Genomic DNA, 25,213 nt, shown 5'->3' on the forward strand with positions numbered 1-25,213 from the left:
TGATTTTTACAGAGAGGAAGGGAGAGGGATAGAGAGTTAAAAATATTGATGAGAGAGAAACATCAAGCAGCTGCCTCCTGCACACCCCCTACTGGGTATGTGCCAGCAACCAAGGTACATGCCCTTAACTGGAATCAAACCCGGGACCTTTCAGTCCGCAGGCCGACGCTCCACCCACTGAGCCAAACCAGTTAGGGCTATGTCTAACTTTTAAAGAAACTGCCAAGGTTCGTTTTAAAGTAGTTACACCAGTTTTACATTCCCGCAGATTCCCAGTGTCCGCACCCCGGGTCGAATTCAGGCAGCGGAGATGCCCTGTGTGGGCGTGGGGTCTGGTCTCGCCACTGCGCACTGCGGCGAACAGCCTCCCAGTGTCTGTGTGCTCAGCTCAAACTCAGGCAGAGAAGCCTGTGTGGGCAGGAGGCCTGCTTGTGTGGGGCGGGTCTAGCAGTTTCTATGGTGCTGCAGCGAGCCTGTGGGGAGGGGGAGGGGGACGGGCTCTGTGACTCACAGACACCCGCGGCCAGGGTGTCCGGATTCTTGGTGTCTGTGGGTCTACAGCTGTGGTCGCAGGCCTTTGCCCCTAGTGGCTGCTGGTCCCACTTTGCAGCTGAGACCAGATTAGGTGGTGGTGAGGCTAGGATCCTAGTCTCAAGCAGTTCTGTTTTTCAAGATGGCGTGGTCTCTGTGCCTGCACTGGCTGCCCCCAGAGTGTCCCTGGTGGCAGCGGGGTTTCGCCGTCTAAGACTGCCCCAGTTGGCAGCCCCTTGGAAGACCCGCAGGATCTAACTGTCCCTAGCTCACACAGGCACACACGTCCACACACTCCTCTACGGCCCCCTCGCTCTCTCACACTCTCTCCCTCCCTACCTTCTTGCCGGTCGCCATCTTTTCCCCATTAATAAATCTTGTATGGATTTCATGTTAAAATGATAATATCTGGATACACTGGGTTAAATAAAATAAAATATATTATTAAAATTAGAAGAAAATCTTTTTAAATTTTTTCATTGCAGTTAACATTCAATATTATTGTATATTAGTTTCAGGTGTACAACATGATGATTAGACATTTATATAATTTATGAAGTGATTCATCTGATTAGTTGAGTACCAACCTGGTATCAGACATAATTATTACAATATTATTGACTGTAATCCATATGCTGTTCTTTACATTCCCATATTTTGTAACTACCAATTTGTACTTCTTAATTCCATCACCTTTTCCACCCAGCCCCCAAAGCCCCCTCTCATGTTGCAAACATCGGTTTGTTCTCCATATCAATGAGTGTTTCTGCTTTGTCTGTTTCTTAATTTTGTTCTTTAGATTCCACATGTAAGTGAAATCATAAGGTATTTGTCTTTCTCTGACTGATTTATTTCAGCATAATATCCTCTGGTCCATGCATGTTGTCACAAATGTTAAGGTTTCATCCTTCTCCATGATAATGGTGGCTTCATAGAGTTTATGTACTTTGTGCATAAATTAGGTTTGAATTAATCTCTTTATTGTGCCACAGAGGTGCCATGCATGTTTCTCTTTAAAACTCTGAGGATTTATATCTTGGTTGAGACAAAGGCATGGGTAACAGTAGCAGCAGACATATTGAAAGGCCCTGGTGAGCTTCCTGTTTTCAGGAGTTCAGACCTCAACATTGCACATAATGTCTGCATTTCTCTCCTCTCCTTTTTCTTCCCATCCTGACCCTCCCCTTCTCTTCTTTTTCTTTTCTTTTCCCTTCCTTCCCCTCCCCTCCCCTCCCCTCCCCTCTCCTCTCCTCCCCTCCCCTCCCCTCCCCTCCCCTCCTCTCCCCTCCCCTCCCCTCTCCTCCTCTCCCCTTCCCTTTCTTTCCCTTCTGTTCCCTGCCCTTCTCCCTCTCTCCAAATGACTAATCTCTTGTGATCAACTACCCAATGGACCTATGTTGTATACAGGTTATACCTTTCCTCCTGAGCACCCATAGAGGCCAATGCCTGGTTGAAGAACACAACCAATCAGGTTAAGAATCTTTCCCCTGAACCCAAAGTCATTCATATCTTCATTGTAAGACATACAGATAGGTCTGGGCCAAGAAACAAGATCCAGAGGCCTGTTAACGAAAGATCCAATTCCATCCTCTTGTCTCTAATAGCCAAGTAATTATTGAAACTTCTAAGTTAGGTCAGTTATATCTATAAGTAATATTTGGAAAGTCCCAACAAATGCAGCACTGTCTAAAATGCAAGCCTGCAGCAGGCAGTAGCTCAAAGTGCATGGTTACCATCATCAGTCAAGCCAGTGCAAGACTCCGATGGTGGTGGCCATTGTCTCCATACCTCACTCACAGCATCAAGTGCAGTGGGCATGCTGCAGAGATAGGATGAACTCCCACCCAAAATTTGGTTTGGTTTCAATCCTCATATGACGATCTCCATGTCTGTAGCGAGCATAGCAGTCCTTCTAAACTGGTCTGAAATGGCATGAGATGTCAAGGAAAGTGGCTTTTAAAAATTCTGGTTAGAATGTGGGTTCAGAGTGGGGGTTCCTGCATAGGAAAATCTCCCCTTGTTGCCAAAAAAGGGAGGATCCAGCCTTTATAAAATTGAGGCATGATCGATATATAACATTATGCTTGTTTCAGGTGTACAACATAATGAATAAATATTTGTATATATTGGAAAATAATCACCACAGTAAGTCTAGTTCATATCTGTCACCATACATAGTTATAAAATTTCTTTGTCATGAGAACTTTTAAGATCTATTTTCTTAGTAACTTTCAAATATGCAATATAGCACTTTTAAATTTTATCATTGAATTTTATTTGCAAATATATTTCATAACATGAACAGTATAGAAAAGCTCAATAATGTTATTCTAATTTACAAAGTGGACTATTGGAATTAAGCTAGATTATGTACATTTTTTTCTCTAAACAATGCTTGTAATTTTGAGTATTAAATCTGTATTATGCAACCAGTAATATGAATTATTATAAAGGTACAAAGTTTATGGAGGCAAGTACAGCAACAACTTGTGTACATGCATAAATATTAAATTCTTATTTACGTGACAATATGCTTCTTTTTCTTAGAACTTGCTCCATCATACCACTATTTCTCAACTCTTCCTAGCTAGTTCCTACATATTTTTTCATTTTTCAATTACAGTTTACATTCCATATTATTCTGTACTAGAGGCCTGGTGCAAGGATTTGTGCAGGGTGGGGCTGCTCAGCTTGGCCTGCACCCTCTCACAATCTGAGACCCATCGGGGGATGTCAGACTGGCGGTTTAGGCATGTGTGGATCGGGCCTAAACCGGCAGTCCAACATCCCCCAAGGGATGTAGCCGTGCCGAACACACCTCAACATAAAAAAAAGAAAAAGAAAGAAAGAAAATTTGCCATAGCTGGGTGGTTGAGTTGGTTGGAGCATTGTCCCATACACCAAGAGGTTGCAAATTTGATTCCCAGGCAGGGTGCATAGCTAGGGTGTAGGTTCAAGGTCAGGGTGCATGCAGAAGGCAAACAATCACTGTATCTCTCATCAATGTCTCTCTCACTCTTTCCTGTCCTCTCTCTAAAATCAATAAAAACACCCTTGGTGAGGATTTAAGAAAAAAAAGAAAGTTTTACCTATTATGACAGAATGGATGGACCTGGAGAGTATTTTTTAAATTTTTTTTCTTTTATTTTGTTTTTATTATATATTTTTTAACCTGGAGAGTATTATGCTATGTGAAATAGGCCAGTCAGAGAAAGAAAACTACCATATTATTTCACTTATATGTGAAATCTAATGAACAAAATAAAGTAACAAAATAGAAATAGACTCATAGATTCAGACGACAGACTGACTGCAGTCAGAGGGCAAGGGTTTGGGGGGCTGGGTTAAAAAGGTAAAGGGATTAAGCATAAAAACCCCCTCATAGACACAGACAACAGGATGGTGATTACCAGAAGGAAAAGGGTGTGGGGGCCAGTAGATGAGGGTAAAGGGTTTCAGGATAAAAGGTGATGGAAAGAGACTTGACTTGGGGTTATGAGGACACAATACGATCCCTATCTATCTATCTATCTATCTATCTATCTATCTATCTATCTAAAAGCCCAGCGACTGGAATGGCAGAACAACCAGAACGACCAGTGGCTATGACGCTCACTGAAGACGCCAACCATCCTGATCTGGGCCCCGATCGCTCCCCCCCACCCCCACCCAATGGGTCCCGATTGGGCAGGGCCACCAGATCCCACCCATGCATGAATTCGTGCACCGGGCCTCTAATATATATATAGATATATATATATATATATATATATATATATATATATATATTTATATATATATCTATATATATATATGCTTAATATGCAAATTGTCCCCTTGGGAGTTCAACCAGGAGACCGGGAGTTCGATCGCTCATTATGACGTGCTCTGACCAACAGGGTGCGACGTGGAATGAAGGAAAGCCTAGGCCGGGAGCCAGCAGCTGGGAAAGGGAGGCCCTGGCCGGCAGCCAGAAGTCCCAGATCAGCCCTGATCACCGGCGGGGCCAAGGGACTCTACCACTGCATGAATTTTTGCACCAGGCCTCTAGTATACAGATAATGTATTATAAAATTGTACACTGAGCCCTAGCTAATTTGGTTCAGTTGATAGAGCATCAGCCTGCTGGCTGAAGGGTCCTGGGTTGGATTCTGGTCAATGTCACATGCCCTGGTTGTGGGCTCGATCCCCAGTAGGGGGCGTGCAGGAGGCAGCTGACCAATGATTCTCATCATTAATGTTTCTCTCTCTCCCTTTACCTTCCTCTCTGAATCAATAAAAATATATTTTAAAAGAATTGTACACTGAAACCTATATAATTTTATTAAAAAAATGTCACCCCAATAAATTTAATTTAAAAAATAGAAAAAGAAAAGATGACTGAAGCCCTACATTCAGAACACAGACATCTGTGAAACCCCTGATAGGATCTAAGAAAATTGTCAATTTGGTATATCAAAATAGATGGTTGTTTAATGTAACAATATACATAAATTCCACAGGAAAAGTTGAACTTTGATTGTCTTTATAAATAGCAACATGAAAACCACATCTCAATACATAAAGCCCCAAACCCCAAAGCCAGACTATGGAGAGAAAAGGAAGTTTCTCTTTAGAGACATAAATATTAAATTAGAAAATAGAAATAATATCATATTCTTGGTATAGAAAACATAATTATCCCTCCTTAAACTGCTCAGTTCAATGAATGTGCAGACATAAAAGACATATTGCTGCTTTTCAATTGAAAAAAAAAAATGTTTAAATTTATAAAATTCCTGCAACTTGGAAGTGAGAAGTACAGGGGAACTTTCTCCTGAGAAGAAGAAGGCCCCAAACATTAAAAACTACATTCCCTTTTCATCTTCTATGAACAACAGCAAGTCCTCAGAGACTGGGATAATGCCAAACCATTTGACCAATTATGAGCTCTGTGCATTGAGCTCCCTGGGCCATGCAGCAATAGATAATCAGCTGTGCCTCCAGCCCTTCAGGTTCCCGTCTCAGTCCCGGGGGCTTCACATCTGAGTCTTCTCCTCTCGCATCCACTGCATCAGGAGCCCATGACTAGCTCTGCCACACTCCAGTCTTGATGGAACCTGAACCTTCATTGCTTGCCAGGCAGGACAGGGGCGGTGGATTCCCACTCCTTGGTCAGACTCCAGCAGGGACAGAACTGCCCAGTGAGTACTGTGGAGGCGATGGATGGAGAAGGGACTGTCAGGAGCATTTTTTTTTTCATCATTAGGACAAACAGGAGAGTTTGGACAAACAGCTGGGAGGGCACCAGTATGGAACGTTTCAGAAATAGCTGAAGGGAAACAACTGAGTCTCATTCATTTCTGATCCCCCAGGGCCTATACTCTGCTGGACAGAGAAAAACAGTCTCTGCTAAATACTGAAGAGACTCTTCCTTGGGTCTCAGAAACAGAGCGTGGGTGATAAGGCTTCCTCACGCCCAGTGCTTTCTCTCCTGTACTCTCCCTCCTTCCAGCAATGCCTCCTCTCCTGGGGCTACCAGAGGAGAAAACAGTGTTTGTGCGTATCTATGTACAGATTTTCTAAGAAACCTATAATTTTCCATTTAGTAGAATCCACAGATTTAAAAACGAAGAGAAATGGTGGAGATTTTCATAAAAATGAAAAAATAAAAAAAGAGAGGGAAAGAGAAAGGGAAGGAAATCCTATCGTGTGGACTGAGACACATTTCAGGATGTCCACTCATTCCATGAGTGAGTTACCTGGGACATGATAGGCTTTCATCTCTCTCCCGTATCATAGAATAAAATGTCGTCTTTCAGCCTTTCCTGGGGTTGATTTTCATCAACAAGCCCACTCTTCCAATCTGATTTAAAGACATCAGTGAATGTCTATAAGGACAAACCTCTGTTTGGTGCCACACATTTCGCAGAGACGGGTGTTGTTCTCCCATTTCTATGTAAGAGATACCAGCACAGACAGGTGGCAGGACTTACTCACACTTCCCATTTGTGGTGACAGCTGTGGGACTCGGACACAGGTCTCCTGCTTCCCACCCCAGGCTCTGTCCCCTCCACTGCAGCACAATGGTTGTTTCTTTCCAAACCGGCTTTAGTCTCAGATGAGCAAATGAAGGCACAATCAGCAGTTCTTTTCCTTGGGATTTGTTGAGTTCACCCGTGAATTAGCAAAATGTTCCACGTGGGTTACTGGGACCTTTAGTACATTAATGTTGTGGATCATAGGTTTCCTACGAATAGCAATGCATTTCTCAGCATATTTTGTAAAACCGAGATATGAAAACGTAATTCCCTGTACAAGATGTGCATTTTCCTGGGGCTCTATCATGAAGACTCTTGCTAGTCAGACTTCAGGGAACTTTCTCACTTTATAGCTTGGCAATCAGAGCATGTAGTTGATTTTGTCTCAGTCTTCTATTGGGAAAACAAGTATAGGTAATTAATAGCAAAATGGCACATATGTCAATTTTTTCAGCTCTCTCAATTACATGTTTTTAAATATATCTTTAGAAAATTCTCACTTGTTTGATGTGGCAAGGAACTTAAGAATTTTCTTAGCCCTGGCATAATAAAAAATTGAAAAGGAAAATGATTATCCATCAGGTAATACTAATCATCATTTAAAGTGCTGAAAGTGATGTATGCATTTCACAGAGAGACCTGGAATGCAATGCTGTGGTAAAAATGCGAACTCAGGCAGCAATATGGGCAGCATGAGAGTATTTAGATAAGTTTTCAAGGAAACTGCTTATGTATACATAGCGTAAGGCTAGCATTATAAAAATATTGAAAAGAGAATGCATCCAGCAAATCCATGACAATGTTTCCCTTCGGACAACTAAGCGCAGGAGAAGACCATGCAGGAATAGCGAAGTAACTTCAAGTTTTATCAATAATAAATATGAGTTCTTCAGCATGTATTATTAAATATTCATATTTTCATATGGGTAATGGGTAAAATGGTATTGATAATAATTGATAACTTAGTACAACTTTTATAAATAGCCTGGCAATGGTTCCCTCCACTGGCTACATGTTAATATACCCAAAATACTTATGTGTAGAAATTCTGATTTCATTGGTTCTAGGTTATGGCCAGCCCATCATTAAGCTTAAAAGATGGATAGGTAATTATAATGATCAACCTGCATTGATACCAGTGTTTAATATTTTATGTTTATAATTCAGTGTTATTTCTTACAGCAGCCCTCTGAGGTCAGTTTAATTAATATTCCCCTGTTACAGAGGAGCAGACTACACAGCTGTTGGCAATAGTGGCCTTTGTTCTTTTCCCTTTTAGTCTCTCCCACGTTACATCATTTTTTAAAGCAAAAATAGTTTTTTATGATGTAGTGCATGCACATTTAGGCAGTGTTTATAAAATAGAAGTGATCAGCTATACACATAGGAATCTAGCATGTCACACAAAGGAATAAATATTTTGACAAAATAGCAATTCTGTTTTGACCCGTGAAGAGAAATGACCTGCGAGTTGCCTTCCGGGGTCTGATTTAGGAGAAATGCAATCCCTCTGTGAGGGAGAACTGACTTGGAAAGCTCTGAAGCTGGCATAAGAAAGCCAACTTAAAGTTTAAGGAAACTTTGCCCTAAATTTCTCCGCTGTTCATTGGAGGGTTGGTTCTGATGAGAAATCAACCCTTCACAAATGATTCTGATTAGAGACAAATTTAAGAAGTGTTACCCATCCACTATAAAACTAAACAGTAAAGTGCAAACTCAACCTCAGATGTTTTTCTTGGTTTGTGTATCACTGAAAGAAAATAACCTTTCTAAAAAGAAAAGTAAATGTAAGTATGCTGGGGTCCCACCCCAGCAGGTCCAGGGGTTCCCAAAGGAGTCGGCGAAGAAGGAATGACACGGAGACAGCGTTCAGTTGATCAGCAGCCTAGCCAGGATCTCTAGCCAGGATCTCCAGCCAAGTTCTGGTTAGGATCTCCAGCCAGGTTCTGTGTCCATGTTCTCTTGCTAGGTTCTCCAGTTCTCCAGCCAGGTTCTGTCCAGGTTCTCCAGCCAGGTTCAGTCACCAGGTTCTAGTCAGGTTCTCTTGCCATGTTCTATCCAGGTTCTGTAGCCAGGTTAGAACTAGGTTCTTCAGCCAGGTTCTCTCGCTAGGTTCTGTCTCTAGGTTCTGTCTCCAGTTTCTGTCCAGGATCTTTTGCCATGTTCTCTCCAGCGAAGCTCTTCTGTCTCTAGGTTCTGTGTGTAGGTTCTGTGTCTATGTTCTGTGTCCTGTTGTCTTGTTACATCTGTATTTATACCAGTTGATTCCAATCCTATCAATCTCTATTCCAAAGGTTAGGGCGTTTCTTATCTCCATTCCAGGGAGTAAAGATTATGTAGCTTAAGCATGATTGTTCGTAGTTAAAGTGATTAATTACCCGCCTGGCACTTAGTTAAGGGGTTTTATTCCCTCCCTAACTTCAGGGGAAAATCCCTACCTGGGGAAACAACCTTTCTCAGAGAGGTGACCTTGGTTAAAACACATAGTGCCAAGAAGGTGAGCAAACATATTAAGAACAGTATGCCATATATGCCAGGTCCCTTGAAACAGCAAGCATGGAACGGCTCCTGGCATAAGCATTCATAAAAGTTAGTTATTATTTAATCATAGGTGCATTGTAAATTACTATCATCTTCAGGATCAGTGATGCTGTATGATTTTGTTCACTTAACAAAAACATATTTTTTCCCCTAGTTGGTTTGGCTTAGTGGATAAAGCATTGACCTGCAGACTGAAGGGTCCCCAGTTCAATTCTGGTCAAGGGTACATGCCCGGTTCTTGGGCTTGATCCCTAGTAGAGGGTGTGCAGGAGGCAGCCAATCAATGATTCTATTTAATCATTGATATTTCTATTTCTCTCTCCCTCTCCCTTCCTCTCTGAAATTAATAAAAATATATTTTTAAAAAACAAAGAAAAAACAAAACAAAACAAAAAAAGACTCATATTTTTTAAAATATGTAGTCTACCAAGACCAAATATTTATATACTAGGAGCCCTGTGCACGAAAATTCATGCATTGTGGGGGCATCCCTCAGCCTGGCCTGCCCCCTCTCACAGTCCAGGACCCTCAGGGGATGTCCTACTGACAGCTTAGGCCTGCTTCCTATGGGGAGTGGGCCTATGCTGCAATCTGGCCTCCCTCTGCAGGAGGCAACTGGCCGATCAGGGGAAGGCACTGCCCACATCACCCCCTAGCTGCTGCTGCCTCTGGCCCCCCTCTGCGGGAGGCGACCCGGTGATCAGGGGAAGGCGATGCCCCATTATGCCTCTGCTGCTGCCACTGCCAGCTGCAAGGCTGCCTGAGCCTCGGCCCTCGCAGACACTGCAGCTTGCCTGAGCCTTGGCCCGACCCTCATTGCCTGAGCCTCGGGACCTTGCAGCGGCAGCCACCATCTGAGGCTTGCTTCAGCCTTGGGCCAGCCCTGGGCCACAACAGCCACCATTCGCTCCCCCAGTGCATCTCCAGGTCAAGTTGCCGCTGGGGACTCTGTGTCAAGTCCCCGGCCACCCACATGCACCTCGCAGCTCATGCAGCCTCGCCCACCCGCGCACACCCACTGCACACGCAGCCTCCTGGCGATCGCTCATTGCAGCATGAGGGCTTCACTGTGTGAGGGCATGATGACCACATAGGCTTTTATTAGTATAGATGAGTTATATTTGAGGGACGTTTACCAGACAGCCCACCCATTTGAGTGAGCACTTATCTCCATGAAAGACGGATGTCAAAAACCAAATAAAGATGAAAACCCTTAAAGATATTTGCCATGTCAAAATGCTATCTCATTATGAACATTTTATTTTAAATTAGAATAGAGTTAATGTGGTTTAAGCTCTTTCTAGACTATATTTCAAATTAAGGAAACTTCTTAAACTGCATTTGCATGAGATAAAGTACTTTCAACTGCTTCTTAGTGTCTTTCAAATATAATGATGTTTGTCGTATAAAAGAATATTTCTCATTCCATATTTTTCTTTCAAAAGTAGAAGGCTGACATTTTGAACTGCTGATGGATTTGTTATCTCAAAATGTCCATTCTTCTCTAATATTCTTTGACCCAGTGACTCTAAAGTGTATATAGAAATAGATGACTATCACAGACATCAATAAGGAAAGAGTTCTAAAAAGAGTTAACAACTCAGACATGAGCGAGGAGGGTATATGGTCCTCAAGTGTAACTATTTGTGAATGGCTTGAATCCAAAATATGGACGCCTCTATACTTGTCTCATTTATTTAGCACTCTCTTCTTTTTCAAAATATGTCCTATATGCATAGAACCACAGAATCGGACAGCTGACTCTGAATTCCTCCTCCTGGGACTCTCAGATGATCCAGAACTGCAGCCTCTTCTGTTTGGCCTGTTCCTGTCCATGTACCTGGTAGCCATGCTCGGGAACCTACTCATGATCCTGGCTGTCATGTCTGACTCCCACCTCCACACACCTATGTACTTCTTCCTTTCCAATTTGTCCTTGGCTGACATCAGTATCAGCACCACGACAGTTCCCAAGATGCTGCTGAACCTCCAGACGCACAGCAAATCCATCACCTATGCAGGCTGCCTGACTCAGGTTACCTTTTTTTCTCTTTTTGCATGTTTGGAAAGTCTACTCCTGGCTGTAATGGCCTATGACCGGTTGGTGGCCATTTGTCAGCCTCTACACTATTTAGTCATCATGAGCCCCCGCCTCTGTGGGTTGTTGGTCCTGCTGTCATTTTTCATAAGCCTTTTGGTCTCCCAGCTGCAGTACTTGATGGTGTCACAACTTAGCTTCTGTGCAGATGTGGAAATCCCTCATTTCTTTTGTGACCCTTCTCAACTCTTCAACCTTGCCTGTTCTGACACCTCCACCAATGACATATTGATCTACTTTACTGGAGCCATTGTTGGTGGTGTCCCACTCTCAGGGATCCTTTTCTCTTACTATAGAATTGTGTCCTCCATTCTGAGAACCCCATCAGCAGGTTCAAAATATAAATCCTTCTCCACCTGCGGCTCTCACTTGTCAGTTGTTTGCTTATTTTATGGAACAGGCCTTGGTGTGTACCTCAGTTCAGCTGTGTCATCTTCCCCAAGGAAGGATGCGGTGGCCTCAGTGATGTACACTGTGGTCACCCCCATGCTGAACCCCTTCATCTACAGCCTGAGGAACAGAGACATCAAGAGTGCCCTATGGAGGATGATCAGAAGAATAGTCTGATCTCTACACCTGTGCTATCATTTTTGGTTCATAGACTGGAAAGAGCAGTAAAATCAAACATGTGCAACCAGATTCTGAATCTGCAGTCACACAATGCATAGGTACCTATATGGCTCTCTGCTCACACAATTTTCCCTCTTAGAACAGCTGTAATGCAATTGGGAGATTATTTTGTACTCCCAATTTATGTCATAACCCCTTCAGGATTATGCCTCATACTTCAGTCTATCCCTCTAACTTTCCTTATGGATTACCCGGGATTCTTGGTCAGGAGCAGTCTTGTTTTTTTTTTTAAAAAATCATAGAATCCCAGCAACAACACAGCACTGGTAATTATTACGCAGCCAGCTCTGGGCAGTGAACTCCCACTGGACAGAGAGGCCCTATAGCCTCAGAGGCCAACCCCAGAGCACTGCCACCCAGAGGCTGACCCACAAACTGACTCTTTGCTAAACACAAAATAAGGCAGTCTGGGAAACAAATGCGGCTTGCTTTAAAATAAGGACTGTGGTTTACAACACAGAGGAACAGTGTATCGCAGGGAAACTCAACACCCTCCTGAATACCTGGCAGGTCTAAGGCGAGCCACACTGAAGAATAGAAGAACCGAAGGACCTTCACTACTGCAATATTTTTTTTTTTGTCTTTTTTCACCTTTTAACTAAGAAACCAATTTTTTTTTCTTTTCTTCTTTTTTTTTCTCTTCTTTTTTCCATCACCTGATTTTACCCTTTTAATTACTACCTTCTTATTTTTAACCAGTATTATTACTGCTACCATTTTACCATTTTTTTTAAAGTGCCATTTTATTTTCTCTTTATTTTATTTTGGGATTAGTGTTCTCCATTCTATTTTCATCGTTATATTATTGGTTGTTTCTAGTTTGCATTCATCTCCAGGGAGCTGTTGCTGGAATTTGTTAGGATTAATGGCTGTTCTATAGGAGTATTCTCCTCATATAAAAAAGTCTCTTCCCCTCTTCCACTTCATTCTCTCTTTTCGCTCTTTTTTTTTCTTTTCTTTTCTTATCTCGCTTTTATTTTCCCCCCTCCTTTTTCCCAATTTCATTTTTGCACTCCTTTTTTTGGTCCCTACTTTTCTTTTCTTTTTTCTCTTTTATCTTTTTCTCTTCCTTCTTCCTTATCCCCTAATTCTCTTAATTCAGGTGGTCACCTTTATTTGGGGTTATTAATATCGTGAATATATTTGTGTATAGTGCCTGGTACGTGGTGCCTTGTTGTGTTGTATTTTGTGCCTTTAAGTCAACGCAGCAGATCCAAGCAACAGCAACCTCCTGAGCACCACACCCTCTGCTGAGGAACAGCAGCTGTACGTGAAACCTCGCCCCACCAGCCAGAAGAGCCACCACAGCTGTGAACAGCACCCACCAGAGGAGTTGCTGCCAACTGAAGAGCAGCTGCTACCGCAACCACCCGAAGAGCAACCACAGACCAAGGAGTCACTGCCACCAAGGGAGCAGCCACTGAATGACTCAACGTCTAGATATGTCAGTGAGATCAAACATGGGTAGACAAAGAAACCCCCAAAGGAAAGAGAAGGAGGACTCTCCAGAAAAGCAGCTAAGTAATACAGAGGCATGCAACATGACAGATAAAGAATTCAGAATAAGGGTCCTAGAGTGCATAAACCGGATGGAGGAAAAAATCGACAACCTCTGCAAGAAGCAAGACGAAACAGATGAAAAAATCGATAACATATGGAAGAAGCTAGAAGAAACAGATGAAAAAATCAACAACTTAAGTAAGACCCAAGAAGAAATGAAGAGTGATATAGCTGCAATGAAAAACTCCATTGAAAGTATCAACAGTAGACTTGGTGAAGCGGAGGACCGAATTAGTGATTTAGAAGACAAGGAAGCAAAACACCCCCAAAATGTACTGCAATTGGAGAAAAAAATGAAAAGACAAGAGGAGAGCCTAAGGGAGCTTTGGGACAACATGAAACGAAACAACATACGAATAATAGGGGTACCAGATCAACAGAAGGATGAACAAGGATTAGAAAACCTATTAGAAGAAATAATATCAGAAAACTTCCCTGAGGTGGGGAAGAAAAAAGTCACACAAGCCCAGAGAGTCCCAAACAAGGTGAACCCGAAAAGACCCACACCAAGACACATCATAATTACCATGGCAAATGTTCATGACAAAGAGAGAATCTTACAGGCTGCAAGAGAGAGACGGAAAGTTACATACAAGGGATCTCCCATTAGATTGTCAAATGATTTCTCAACAGAAACACATCAGGCCAGAAAAGAATGGACGGAAATTTACAAAGTGATGCAAAGCAAAGGACTGAATCCAAGAATACTCTATCCAGCAAGGCTATCATTCAAACTTGAAGGGGAAATAAGAAGCTTCACAGACAAAAAAAGGCTAAGGGAGTTTATCACCACCAAGCCAGCAATGCAAGGAATGCTAAAGGGAATGGTATAAAAATAAGAAATAAAAAGCTCAGAAAGAAAACAGCCACACAAAAACAGAAATGGCTACAAACAAGTACCTTTCAATAATAACTTTAAACGTAAACGGACTAAATGCTCCAAACAAAAGACATCGAGTGGCTGAATGGATAAAAAAACATGACCCATACATCTGCTGTCTACAAGAAACCCACCTCATTAGAAGGGACTCACACAGACTGAAAGTGAAAGGATGGAAAAATATCTTTCAGGCAAATGGAAAGGAAAAGAAAGCTGGGGTAGCAATACTTATATCGGACAAAATAGACCTCAAAGTGAAGGCCATAACAAGAGATGAGGAAGGCCACTTCATAATACTAAAGGGATCAATACAACAAGAAGATATAACCCTGGTAAACATATATGCACCCAATGCAGGAGCACCCAAATTCATAAAAAAAACTCCTGGAAGATATCAAAGGAGAGATCGACAACAATACAATCATAGTAGGGGACTTTAATACACCACTAACAGCACTGGATAAGTCCTATAGACAAACAATCAGCAAAGATACAGCAATCCTAAATGACTCACTAGATCAGATGGACTTAATAGACATCTTCAGAACACTTCACCCCAAAGCCAGGGAATATACATTCTTCTCAAGTGCTCATGGGACATATTCAAAAATAGACCATATATTGGGTCACAAGCAAAGTATCCCCAAATTCAAGAAAATTGAAATCATAAAAAGCGTCTTCGCAGACCACGATGGCATAATATTAGAAATAAACTACAATAAAAACAACCAAAATACTCAAACACCTGGAAGCTGAATAGCATGCTATTAAATATTGATTGGGTTACCAATGAAATCAAAGAAGAAATTCGAAAAATCCTGGAAACTAATGACAATGAAAACACAACAATCCAAAACCTATGGGACACAATGAAAGCAGTCCTGAGAGGGAAGTTTATAGCTCTACAGGCCTATCTCAAAAAACAAGAAAAAATGGTAGTAAATCATCTAACTCTACAACTCAAAGAATTAGAAAGAGAGCAACAAGAAAACCCCAGAGTGAGCAGAAGGAAGGAGATAATAAAGATTAGAGCAGAAATAAATGACATAGAGACCAAAAAAACAATACAGAAAATCAATGAAACCAAGAGCTGGTTCTTTGAAAGGATAAACAAGATTGACAAACCTCTAGCCAGACTCACCAAGAAGCAAAGAGAGAGGACCCAAATAAACAAAATCAGAAACGATAGAGGCGAAATAACACCAGACCCCACAGAAATACAAATGATTGTTAAAAAATACTATGGACAGCTCTACTCCAACAAACTAGACAACCTGGAGGAAATGGACAAATTCCTAGAAAAATACAACATTCCAAAACTCAATCAGGAAGAATCTAAAAATCTCAACAGGCCAATAACTATGGAAGAAATTGAAGCAGTCATCAAAAAGCTTCCAGCAAACAAAAGCCCAGGACCAGACGGCTTCACAGGGGAGTTTTACCAAACATTCAAGGAAGAACTAAAACCTATCCTCCTCAGACTACTACAAAAAATTCAAGAGGAAGGAACACTTCCAAGCTCATTCTATGAAGCCAGCATCACCCTAATACCAAAACCAGGTAAAGACAACACAATGAAAGAGAATTACAGGCCAATATCCCTCATGAACATAGATGCCAAAATCCTCAACAAAATCCTAGCAAATCGGATCCAGCAGTACATCAGAAAGATCATACACCATGACCAAGTAGGATTTATCCCAGGGATGCAAGGATGGTACAATATCCGCAAATCAATAAACGTGATACATCACATAAACAAATTGAAAGAAAAAAACCACATGGTCATATCAATTGATGCAGAAAAAGCATTTGACAAAATTCAACACCCATTTTTGATAAAAGCTCTCAGCAAGGTGGGAGTAGAAGGATCATACCTCAACATAATAAAAGCCATATATGACAGGCCCACAGCCAACATCATACTCAATGGACAAAAACTAACACCATTTCCCCTAAGAACAGGAACAAGACAGGGATGCCCCCTCTCACCACTCCTGTTCAACATAGTACTGGAAGTGTTAGCCATTGCAATTCGGCAAGAAGAAGAAATAAAAGGCATCCAAATTGGAAAAGAGGAAGTAAAACTGTCCTTATTTGCAGACGACATGATATTATACATACAAAACCCTAGAGACTCCATCCAAAAGCTACTGGACTTAATACATGAATTTGGCAATGTAGCAGGATACAAAATTAACCCCAAGAAATCCGAGGCATTTCTATACACCAATAGTGAACTTTCAGAAAGAGAGATTATAAAAACAATCCCGTTTACCATTGCACCAAAAAAATTAAGCTACCTAGGAATAAACTTAACTAAAGAGGTAAAAGACCTCTACTCAGAAAACTACAGGACGTTGAAAAAAGATATAGAGGAAGACATAAACAGATGGAAGAACATACCGTGTTCATGGATTGGTAGAATCAACATCATTAAAATGTCCATACTACCCAAAGCAATCTATAAATTCAACGCACTTCCCATTAAAATACCAATGGCATACTTCAGAGATCTAGAACGAACTCTCCAAAAATTCATCTGGAATAAAAAAAGACCCCGAATAATTGCAGCAATCCTGAAAAAGACCAAAGTAGGTGGGATCTCAATACCAGATATCAAGTTGTATTACAAAGCCACTGTTCTCAAAACTGCCTGGTACTGGCACAAGAATATGCGTATAGATCAATGGAATAGAATAGAGAGCCCAGAAATCGGCCCGAACCAATATGCTCAATTAATATTTGACAAAGGAGGCAAGAACATACAATGGAGCCAAGATAGTCTCTTCAATAAATGGTGTTGGGAAAATTGGACAGATATATGCAAGAAAATGAAACTAGACCACCAACTTACACCATACACAAAAATAAACTCAAAATGGATAAAGGACTTAAACGTACGACAGGAAACCATAAAAATTTTAGAAGAATCCAAAGGCAACAAAATCTCAGACATATGTCGAAGCAATTTCTTCACTGATACAGCTCCTAGGGCACTTGAAACTAAAGAGAAAATGAACAAATGGGACTACATCAAAATAAAAAGCTTCTGCACAGCAAAAGAAACCATCAACAAAACAACGAGAAAACCCACTGTGTGGGAAAACATATTTGCCAATGTCATATCTGATAAGGGCCTAATCTCCAAAATTTATAGGGAACTCATACAACTTAACAAAAGGAAGATAAACAATCCAATCAAAAAATGGGCAAAGGACCTAAATAGACACCTTTCAAAAGAGGACATTCTAGAAAGCCAAGAGACATATGAAAACATGCTCAAAGTCACTAATCATCCGAGAGATGCAAATCAAAACAACAATGAGGTACCATCTCACACCTGTCAGACTGGCTATCATCAACAAATCAACAAACGACAAGTGCTGGAGAGGATGTGGAGAAAAAGGAACACTTGTGCACTGCTGGTGGGAATGCAGACTGGTGCAGCCACTATGGAAGACAGTATGGAGTTTCCTTAAAAAACTGAAAATGGAACTCCCATTTGACCCTGTGATCCCACTTCTAGGAATATATCCCAAGAAACCAGAAACACCAATCAGAAAGGATATATGCACCCCTATGTTCATAGCAGCACAATTCACCATAGCTAAGATCTGGAAACAGCCTAAGTGCCCATCAGTAGATGAATGGATTAGAAAACTGTGGTACATCTACACGATGGAATACTATGCTGCTCTAAAAAGGAAGGAACTCTTACCATTTGCAACGTCATGGATGGAACTGGAGAGCATTATGCTAAGTGAAATAAGCCAGTCAATGAAGGAAAAATACCACATGATCTCACTCATTCATGGATAATAGAGACCATTATAAACTTTTGAACAATAATAGATACAGAGGCAGAGCTGCCTCAAACAGATTGTCAAACTGCAGCAGGAAGGCCGGGGAGGGTTGGGGGGCAGGAGGTAGGGGGTAAGAGATCAACTAAAGGACTTGTATGCATGCATATAAGCATAACCAGTGGACATAAGACATTGGGGGATAGGGGAGGCTAGGGGACTGTCTAGGGCGGGGGGATAAAATGGACACATATGTAATACCCTTTGTAATACTTTAAGCAATAAAAAAAAAAAAAAAATATTTATTGTTGAAACTATAAAAAAAAAAAAAATCATAGCTCACCCTTTCTTGTTATTTATTCTTTTTATGCTTTCCCCATGATTTTTCTTTATTTATCCATTTTTTCCTGATTCATGATTTTGGCCATATTTTTGAGAAAATAGGTTACTATTCAATGTCTTATCCATACAAGGGTATTTTGAAATTTTAATGGGATGGTATTAATACTGAGTTTGAATAAGTCATTTTCAACTGAGACTTTCTTAGGATAACTGAATGTATGATTCCCAATTATCCTGATAATTTTTTTTTCCAGTCTATGTAACATCTCCTCCATCAATTACATAGCCCAACATGAAAGGACAAATACTGTATAATTTCATTTATATGAAGCACCTAAAGTAGTCAAATTCATAGAGACATAAAGTAGAATTTTGGTTGCCAAAGCCTGGGGGAAGAGGGAATAGAGAGTATTTAATTGGAAAATAAAGAGTTTCATTTCGCAAGATGAAAAAAGAGTTCTGGAGATGCATGCTGATGCTGGTTTCTCAGCACTGTAAATGTACTTAACTGATGAACTCAACACTTAAAATGGTTAAGATGGGCAGTAGCTGGGTTTGCCCAGTGGATGGAACATCGGCCTGCAGACCAAAGGGTCCCAGTTCGATTCTTGTCACCAGCTTGTACCTTGGTTGCAGGCTCCTCCCTGGCACGAGGCCCTGGTTAGGGCGCATGCAGTAGGCAACCAATCAATGTGTTTCTCTCACATCAATGTTTCTCTCTGTCTTTCCCTCTCTCTTCCACTAAAAGATCAATGGAAAAATATCCTCTGGTGAGGATTAACAACAACAACAACAAAAATGGTTAAGATGGTAAATTTATGTTGTTATTTTACCACAATAAAATTAAAAGATATCCTTTTAGTTATGAGGGACATGTCCCACGTGTTTGGTGTACCACTTAGCCCTTAGCATCAGCCCCCATAGGGACCGGCCTCAGCTGCAGAGAGCCACGGTAACCAAGGCCATGCCTCCTTCTGAAGCATCTCACATGCCATGACATTTGGCATCTGGTCACCAATACCAGCCAACTCTAAAGGATCATCCTCAACCTAAACCTTCCTGGTGATTTTGGGAGGCCTTTGAGGGGCTCCAACTTGGCTTTACTTCATCCAATGCCCTTCCTTGTTACAGAGTTTGCATAAGCACAGAGTGTGAGAGAACAGTCCCTGTAAGACTGTTTTGACTTAAGACACCAGCCACAAATTCAGAAGTCCCCAAGGCCACCCTCACTTCATACCAGTGAGTCACAAACTCAGGGTCTCCCTCACATTCAATAATTTGCTCAAGTGACTCAGAATGAGGGCATTTCCTCAGGTTGAAGAATCACCAGCATGAGCCATAGAACTTAGGACAGTGTTATATGTATGGTTACAGTTTGATTACAGCAAAGGAATACAAATTAGGACTAGTGAAAAGAAGATAGGCAGGGAATACTGAAGCATCCCATATGTAAAGCTTCTTGTCTTCTCCCCATGAAATTCTGACCCATTACCCCTTCCTGATGCAATGTGACACAATACTCTGAGTCTTGCCAACCAGGTAGCATACCTGAGCTCCAGTGTCCAGAGTTTAATGAGGCTTTGTTACCTAGATGTGATAAATTGAATTATTGCCCATTTGGTTGAACACAGTTTCCAGCTTTCCTCCCCACTGGGCTGACATCATTTGGCCCAAAGCCCCACCTCTTGATTTACCTGGTTAGTCTTTTTGGCATGACCAATCTCCATCTTGAATCATCTCATTAGTATAAATTACCAGGTATTGTTGATGGGGCCCACCACAAATAACCAATCAATCCTATCACTAGAGAAATTTAAAGGGCTTCATCTTTCTTCATTATTTTGTTCTCATTTCATATTTTTATTGTGGTTAAACTTATATATCATAAAATGTACTAAGTGTTACCAGTTTAAAAGTGAATGTGCCCAACATTTCAAAAGGCCAATATTCAAAATGTCAGAGTTTGGAGTAAGGAAAGGTTTATTGATCAAGATGGTGTCCAATTGGGAAGGTGAGGGCCTTAGAGGTTCCTCAAATCCATCTTCCCCCAGCCCCAAGGTAAGGCTTCTTTTAAATCAGGGAAGGGAAAATGGGAGGGACAAGAGGTGATTAATGGCAGCAGACATCTCAGGGCACCCGCAGGGATCTGAGGAAGAGCAAGAAATCTCTAAATCTCTCTGTTGAATCCTGCTGATGTTTGGTAAACATTCACTATTTGTCACATATTTCCCCACCTTGGGAGAGGCACTTTCTGGCAAGAGACTATTCTTCAAAAACACTCAAGTCTCAAGCAGAATTCCTCATGAGTTAGCATATCTATAGCAGGAGCTATTAATTAGCTATTAGCCTGACGACCATGGGGGAAATGCAGGCTGAAAGGAAGACAGCCTCAGAAACCAAGTATTTTACTTTCTTACAGTAGCATTTGAACAATTTTTAAGTGTACTGTTTATACCCTTGGCATTAAGGACATTGGCAGTGTTACATATGTAATACCTTAATCAATAAAGAAATTTAAAAAAAGAAGAACTTTTCCATCTTCCCAAACGGAAACTCTGTACCCACTGAGCACTAAGTTCCCATTCCTCTGCTCTTTCAGAACCCTGGCAAACTCCAGTCTACTTTCTGTCTGTGAATTTTTCTGCTCTTGGTAACGTATGTAAGTAAAATAATATTATTTATCCATTCAGAATGTCTCCATTTGGACATTTCAAGATGTCAACTTCTACTGTTCTCTTTCCTTCCCAATTTGCTCCACTCACAGACCTCCCTGTCTCAGTGGGTGCAATTCCATTCTTCCAGTTGATCAAACCCCACACCCTGGAGACATTCTCGGCTTTTCCCCTCTCTCACACCCTGACTGACAACAAATTCTGGTGGCTCCTCCTTCAAAATGTAGCACAACTGACCACCCCCAACCCTTACACTACTATCCCTACCCTGGTCCTAACAACCGATATCACACCTGGAGAGCATAAGCCGGTCCAAGCAGTCTGCCTCAACCTACCATTCATGCTCAACCCAGCAGCCATATGATTTCTTAAAATCCTAAGTCAGACCATCTCATGTGTCTGCTCAAATCCCTGCAGTGACTCCCCAGTCACTCAGAGTAATGAAGGCAAAAGCCCTTCAGTGGCAGAGAAAGCCTCACAGGATGACCCCTGATGCCTGTCCTCCTCTGAGCTGCTCTGCTCCCCTCACTGGCTCTGCTGCAGCCACATTGCCTCCAGGCAACCTCCCACCTCAGGGTCTTGGAATTAATCTCACCCTCTGCCTGGGGCACTGTTTCCCCAGATGTGCACTCACCTAACATTATTCACCATCTTCACAAATGTAACTTTCTCAGTGAGGTTTATGAAGACCACTGGTTTTAATATGACAGCCTGCTCCTTCCCATACCCCTGATTCTCTTAATCCTGTGGCAGTTGAGCCTAAAATAATCAGTAAATATAGGTTTGGTAAGTTGAGTAAACAAATGTGGTACTGAAGGGTCTACCAGTAACAGTGTCTCTTGACCGTAGTATATTACTCAACGTGCAAAGAAGACATGCCTGTGCCAATTAGAATCGTTTTCAAAGTATTTTTTTTTTAACACAAAGGAGCTTAAATACATCTAGTTTCTATTAAGTAGTGAAGTTACCAGATGTGAGTAGTGAGAGCACCTGTTTCCCAGTCTCTTTTTATGTAGAGGTAACCAGTCTGAGAAAATAAAGCTGATAATCTGAAAGGAAACCCTCATGGTGTTTGAGACCCTGTGTGCAGTTGTGCCAGTGCACAGCTGAGCCTCTGCTCCGCTAGGTTCAGATGAATCAGGAGATTCTCTATCTGTCACTTGCCACCAAAGCTCACCTGTCCAGTGCGGCCTCATCTCCATGTGAGACTGGTTCAGGAGATGGTCATGTTCAAAGAAAATCAGCAAGAGAGCTTTTCCACCTTCTCAGCTCAGTACTTATGGGTCAATTGTTGGGAAATTTTATTTCATACACATGTCCTGTCATAGGTTGAATAACCTCCCAAAGATTTTCAAGTATTAAGCTTTAGATTCTAGAGTCTAGAACCTGTGAATATGTTAGCTTGGATGGCAATAGGCACTTTGCAAATATGATTAAGTTAAGGATCTTCCGATGGGGAAAGTATCATGAATTATCTGGGTGAACTCAATGTAATTACAAGGGTCCTTATCAGAGGAAGTTAGAGGGACTAGGGAGAGATTTGATGTTCTACTGTTGATTTTAAAGATGGAGGAAGGCATTACAAGCTAATGAATGCAGGAGATTTCTAGAATTTGGGAAAGGCAAGGAAAGAGATTTTCTTTCGGAATTCCCAGGAGGAAAGCAGCCCTACTGATACATGTTAGACTTCTGATCTCTAGGGTTGTAAGTCCTTTTAAGCCACTAGACTTATGGCAATTTGTTATAGCAGCGATAGGAAACCAATACACCTCTCTAAAAAATGTACGCATCTCATTGCCACTGGCTTAGATCAGCTCCCCATCATCTCTCCCCAGGACTATTTCAGTAGCCTCCTTATTGTTTCCTGTACCTTAAATTTCTCCCAGTCAGGGAAATGATAAAGTCCTCACATTATACTAAAGATGATGTGGACAAAAGGGGCCACATGCTAACATGTCAAGTTCATGGAAGCCCTGCATGGCAGTCTTGCAAACTCAGAGAACTAAAGTAACCACAAAGGATGGTCTGAAATTAAACTTTAACTAAAAGCAGTTATGGTGGGTAGTCACCTCCTAGGTCGGTATCTACACTGACAAGGTCAACTCCTGGAAGCCAATTCCAGCATGTCAGCAAGGGCTGAATCATCTGGAGTGGCAAGGGCATTTCCCCAAACCTGAAAAGGATGCTTAAATTAATTGCTGGCTGCCAGACAGCTAAGGGCATCTCAATCTACATGTTATTGCCCCCTGTTGGCCAAACACCTGAACAGCCGTAGGCAATTCTTCCAATCTGACAATGGATTCTGTACCTAACCCTACCCTTTGAAGTATATATCTCTACCTTGCCTTAGAACAAATCCTATATAATAAAGAGCTAATATGCCAATGGTCGTCACCCTGTCATGCTATAATGACTGATCAGCAGGAGGTGGGAGGCAGGGTGCCTCCTTGTGCGATTTTGATCGTGCACTGGGCCTCTAGTTGTGTTAATAAAAAGCAAGGGGTCCTGAAACAAGGAGAACTTAGTTCCTTTAGCTAAGTCTTCTCTGACTCCCTAATGCCTTTCAAAATTACGTTTCGTCTCTGGACTCTTATTTAATTTATGCACAGCCCTTCTCCAGATTTCTGAACCCTTCTTGATGCCAGATTAAGAACCCCAGCAGTCAAGCTTTACCTTAACTGAGCTTCTCTGTCTTTTTGCATCTATAATAACATACCCTTGAAATGTCTGGGTAACTTGTAACTTCCCTTTTTCTGGACCCCTTGGGACACAACCTAACATGCCTGGGCGCCAGGACAAATAAAACAAATTATCATGTTAATTGTTTCTGCACTCACCCAAGTATGTGTCTATCATTTTGCTCTTTATCCAATTCCAGGGGTTTCCTTACTTTACTTTCTCCCTCCTCTCTAGTCTATCACCAATAGATTTCATGTAACCCACCTATGACCCTTCCTTAGTCTTGTTTTTCATTATTTTTTTCTTTATTGATTAAGTATTACATATGTGTCTTTATCCCCCCATTGCCCACCCCCTCACTCATGCCCTCACCACCCTCTAATGTCTGTGTCCATTGGTTAGGCTTATATGCATGCATACAAGTCCTTCGGTTGGTCTCTTCCCCTTACCTCCACCCTCCCCTACCTTCCCTCTGAGGTTTGACAGTCTGATCAATGCTTCTCTGTCTCTGGATCTGTTTTCATTCATCAGTTTATGTTGTTCATTATATTCCCTAAATGAGTGAGATCATGTGATATTCATCTTTCTCTTACTGGCTTATTTTGCTTAGCATAATGCTCTCCAGTTCCATCTCTGCTGTTGATGTCCACCGTCCTTTGATTGCAATGTATGAATATAAATATAACCCGCCATTCTCCAGAGCATTATCTCAATCCACTGAGGTTCTCTTTCCCGGCAATTGTCAACAGCTTCGCTCAAATAAACTCACAAAAATTCTTTACAGGTTTGAATGTTTTTATGTTAACAATGAGAACATGGCCCTGGTGCCAATCTTATATAATAAAAGTGTAGTATGCAAATTGTCCCCTCAACAGGGAGTTCTTCTGGGAGTTCAACCAGGAGGTGGGGCTGGCCGGGAGAAGGGAGGGAGTACCTGTCCAGCAGCTGGCAGCCACTAGGGACCTATCAGTGCACGAATTTAGTGCACTGGGCCTCTAGTTTGCTTATAAAATCCTTAGTAGGTCAAATTATACTATTGACAGTCTATCTCCCATCTATGTATCCAAATTTATTTTTAATAACTGACCTACAAGTTCCATATATTTTCTGATATGCCTCACTCATGAATGTCTCTTGAATATGACCCAAATCTACTCTTCATTAAATTTCTACTCATACTCTATTATTGAACACTCAAGCGTATTCTCTTAGTAGAATGTTTTCCTTAATACCAAGTGTTGGCAAAGATGTGGAAAAACTGAAATCTTCACACATTCCTGGTGGGCATATAAATTGGTTCAGCCACTTTGGAAAATATTCTGGCAGTTTATTTTTTTAAAATATAATTTTATTGATTTCAGAGAGGAAGGGAGATGGAGAGAGAGAGATAGAAACATCAATGATGAGAGAGAATAATTGATTGTCTGCTTCCTGCAGGCACCCCACTGGGAATCAAG

The 25,213-nt window shown here is 41.5% G+C and overlaps 1 protein-coding gene across 1 annotated transcript; it reads left to right on the top strand.

Moving 5' to 3' along the window:
• The first annotated feature begins 10,641 nt into the window (after positions 1-10,641).
• Positions 10,642-11,757, top strand: LOC118658541 (olfactory receptor 18-like). Its single transcript, XM_036314053.1, has one exon. The coding sequence runs from the start codon at positions 10,642-10,644 to the stop codon at positions 11,755-11,757; it is 1,116 nt and encodes a 371-aa protein (XP_036169946.1).
• Positions 11,758-25,213: the final 13,456 nt, after the last annotated feature.

The sequence above is a fragment of the Myotis myotis genome, unplaced genomic scaffold (assembly GCF_014108235.1).
Source record: "Myotis myotis isolate mMyoMyo1 unplaced genomic scaffold, mMyoMyo1.p scaffold_m19_p_6, whole genome shotgun sequence".
Classification (NCBI taxonomy): domain Eukaryota; kingdom Metazoa; phylum Chordata; class Mammalia; order Chiroptera; family Vespertilionidae; genus Myotis; species Myotis myotis.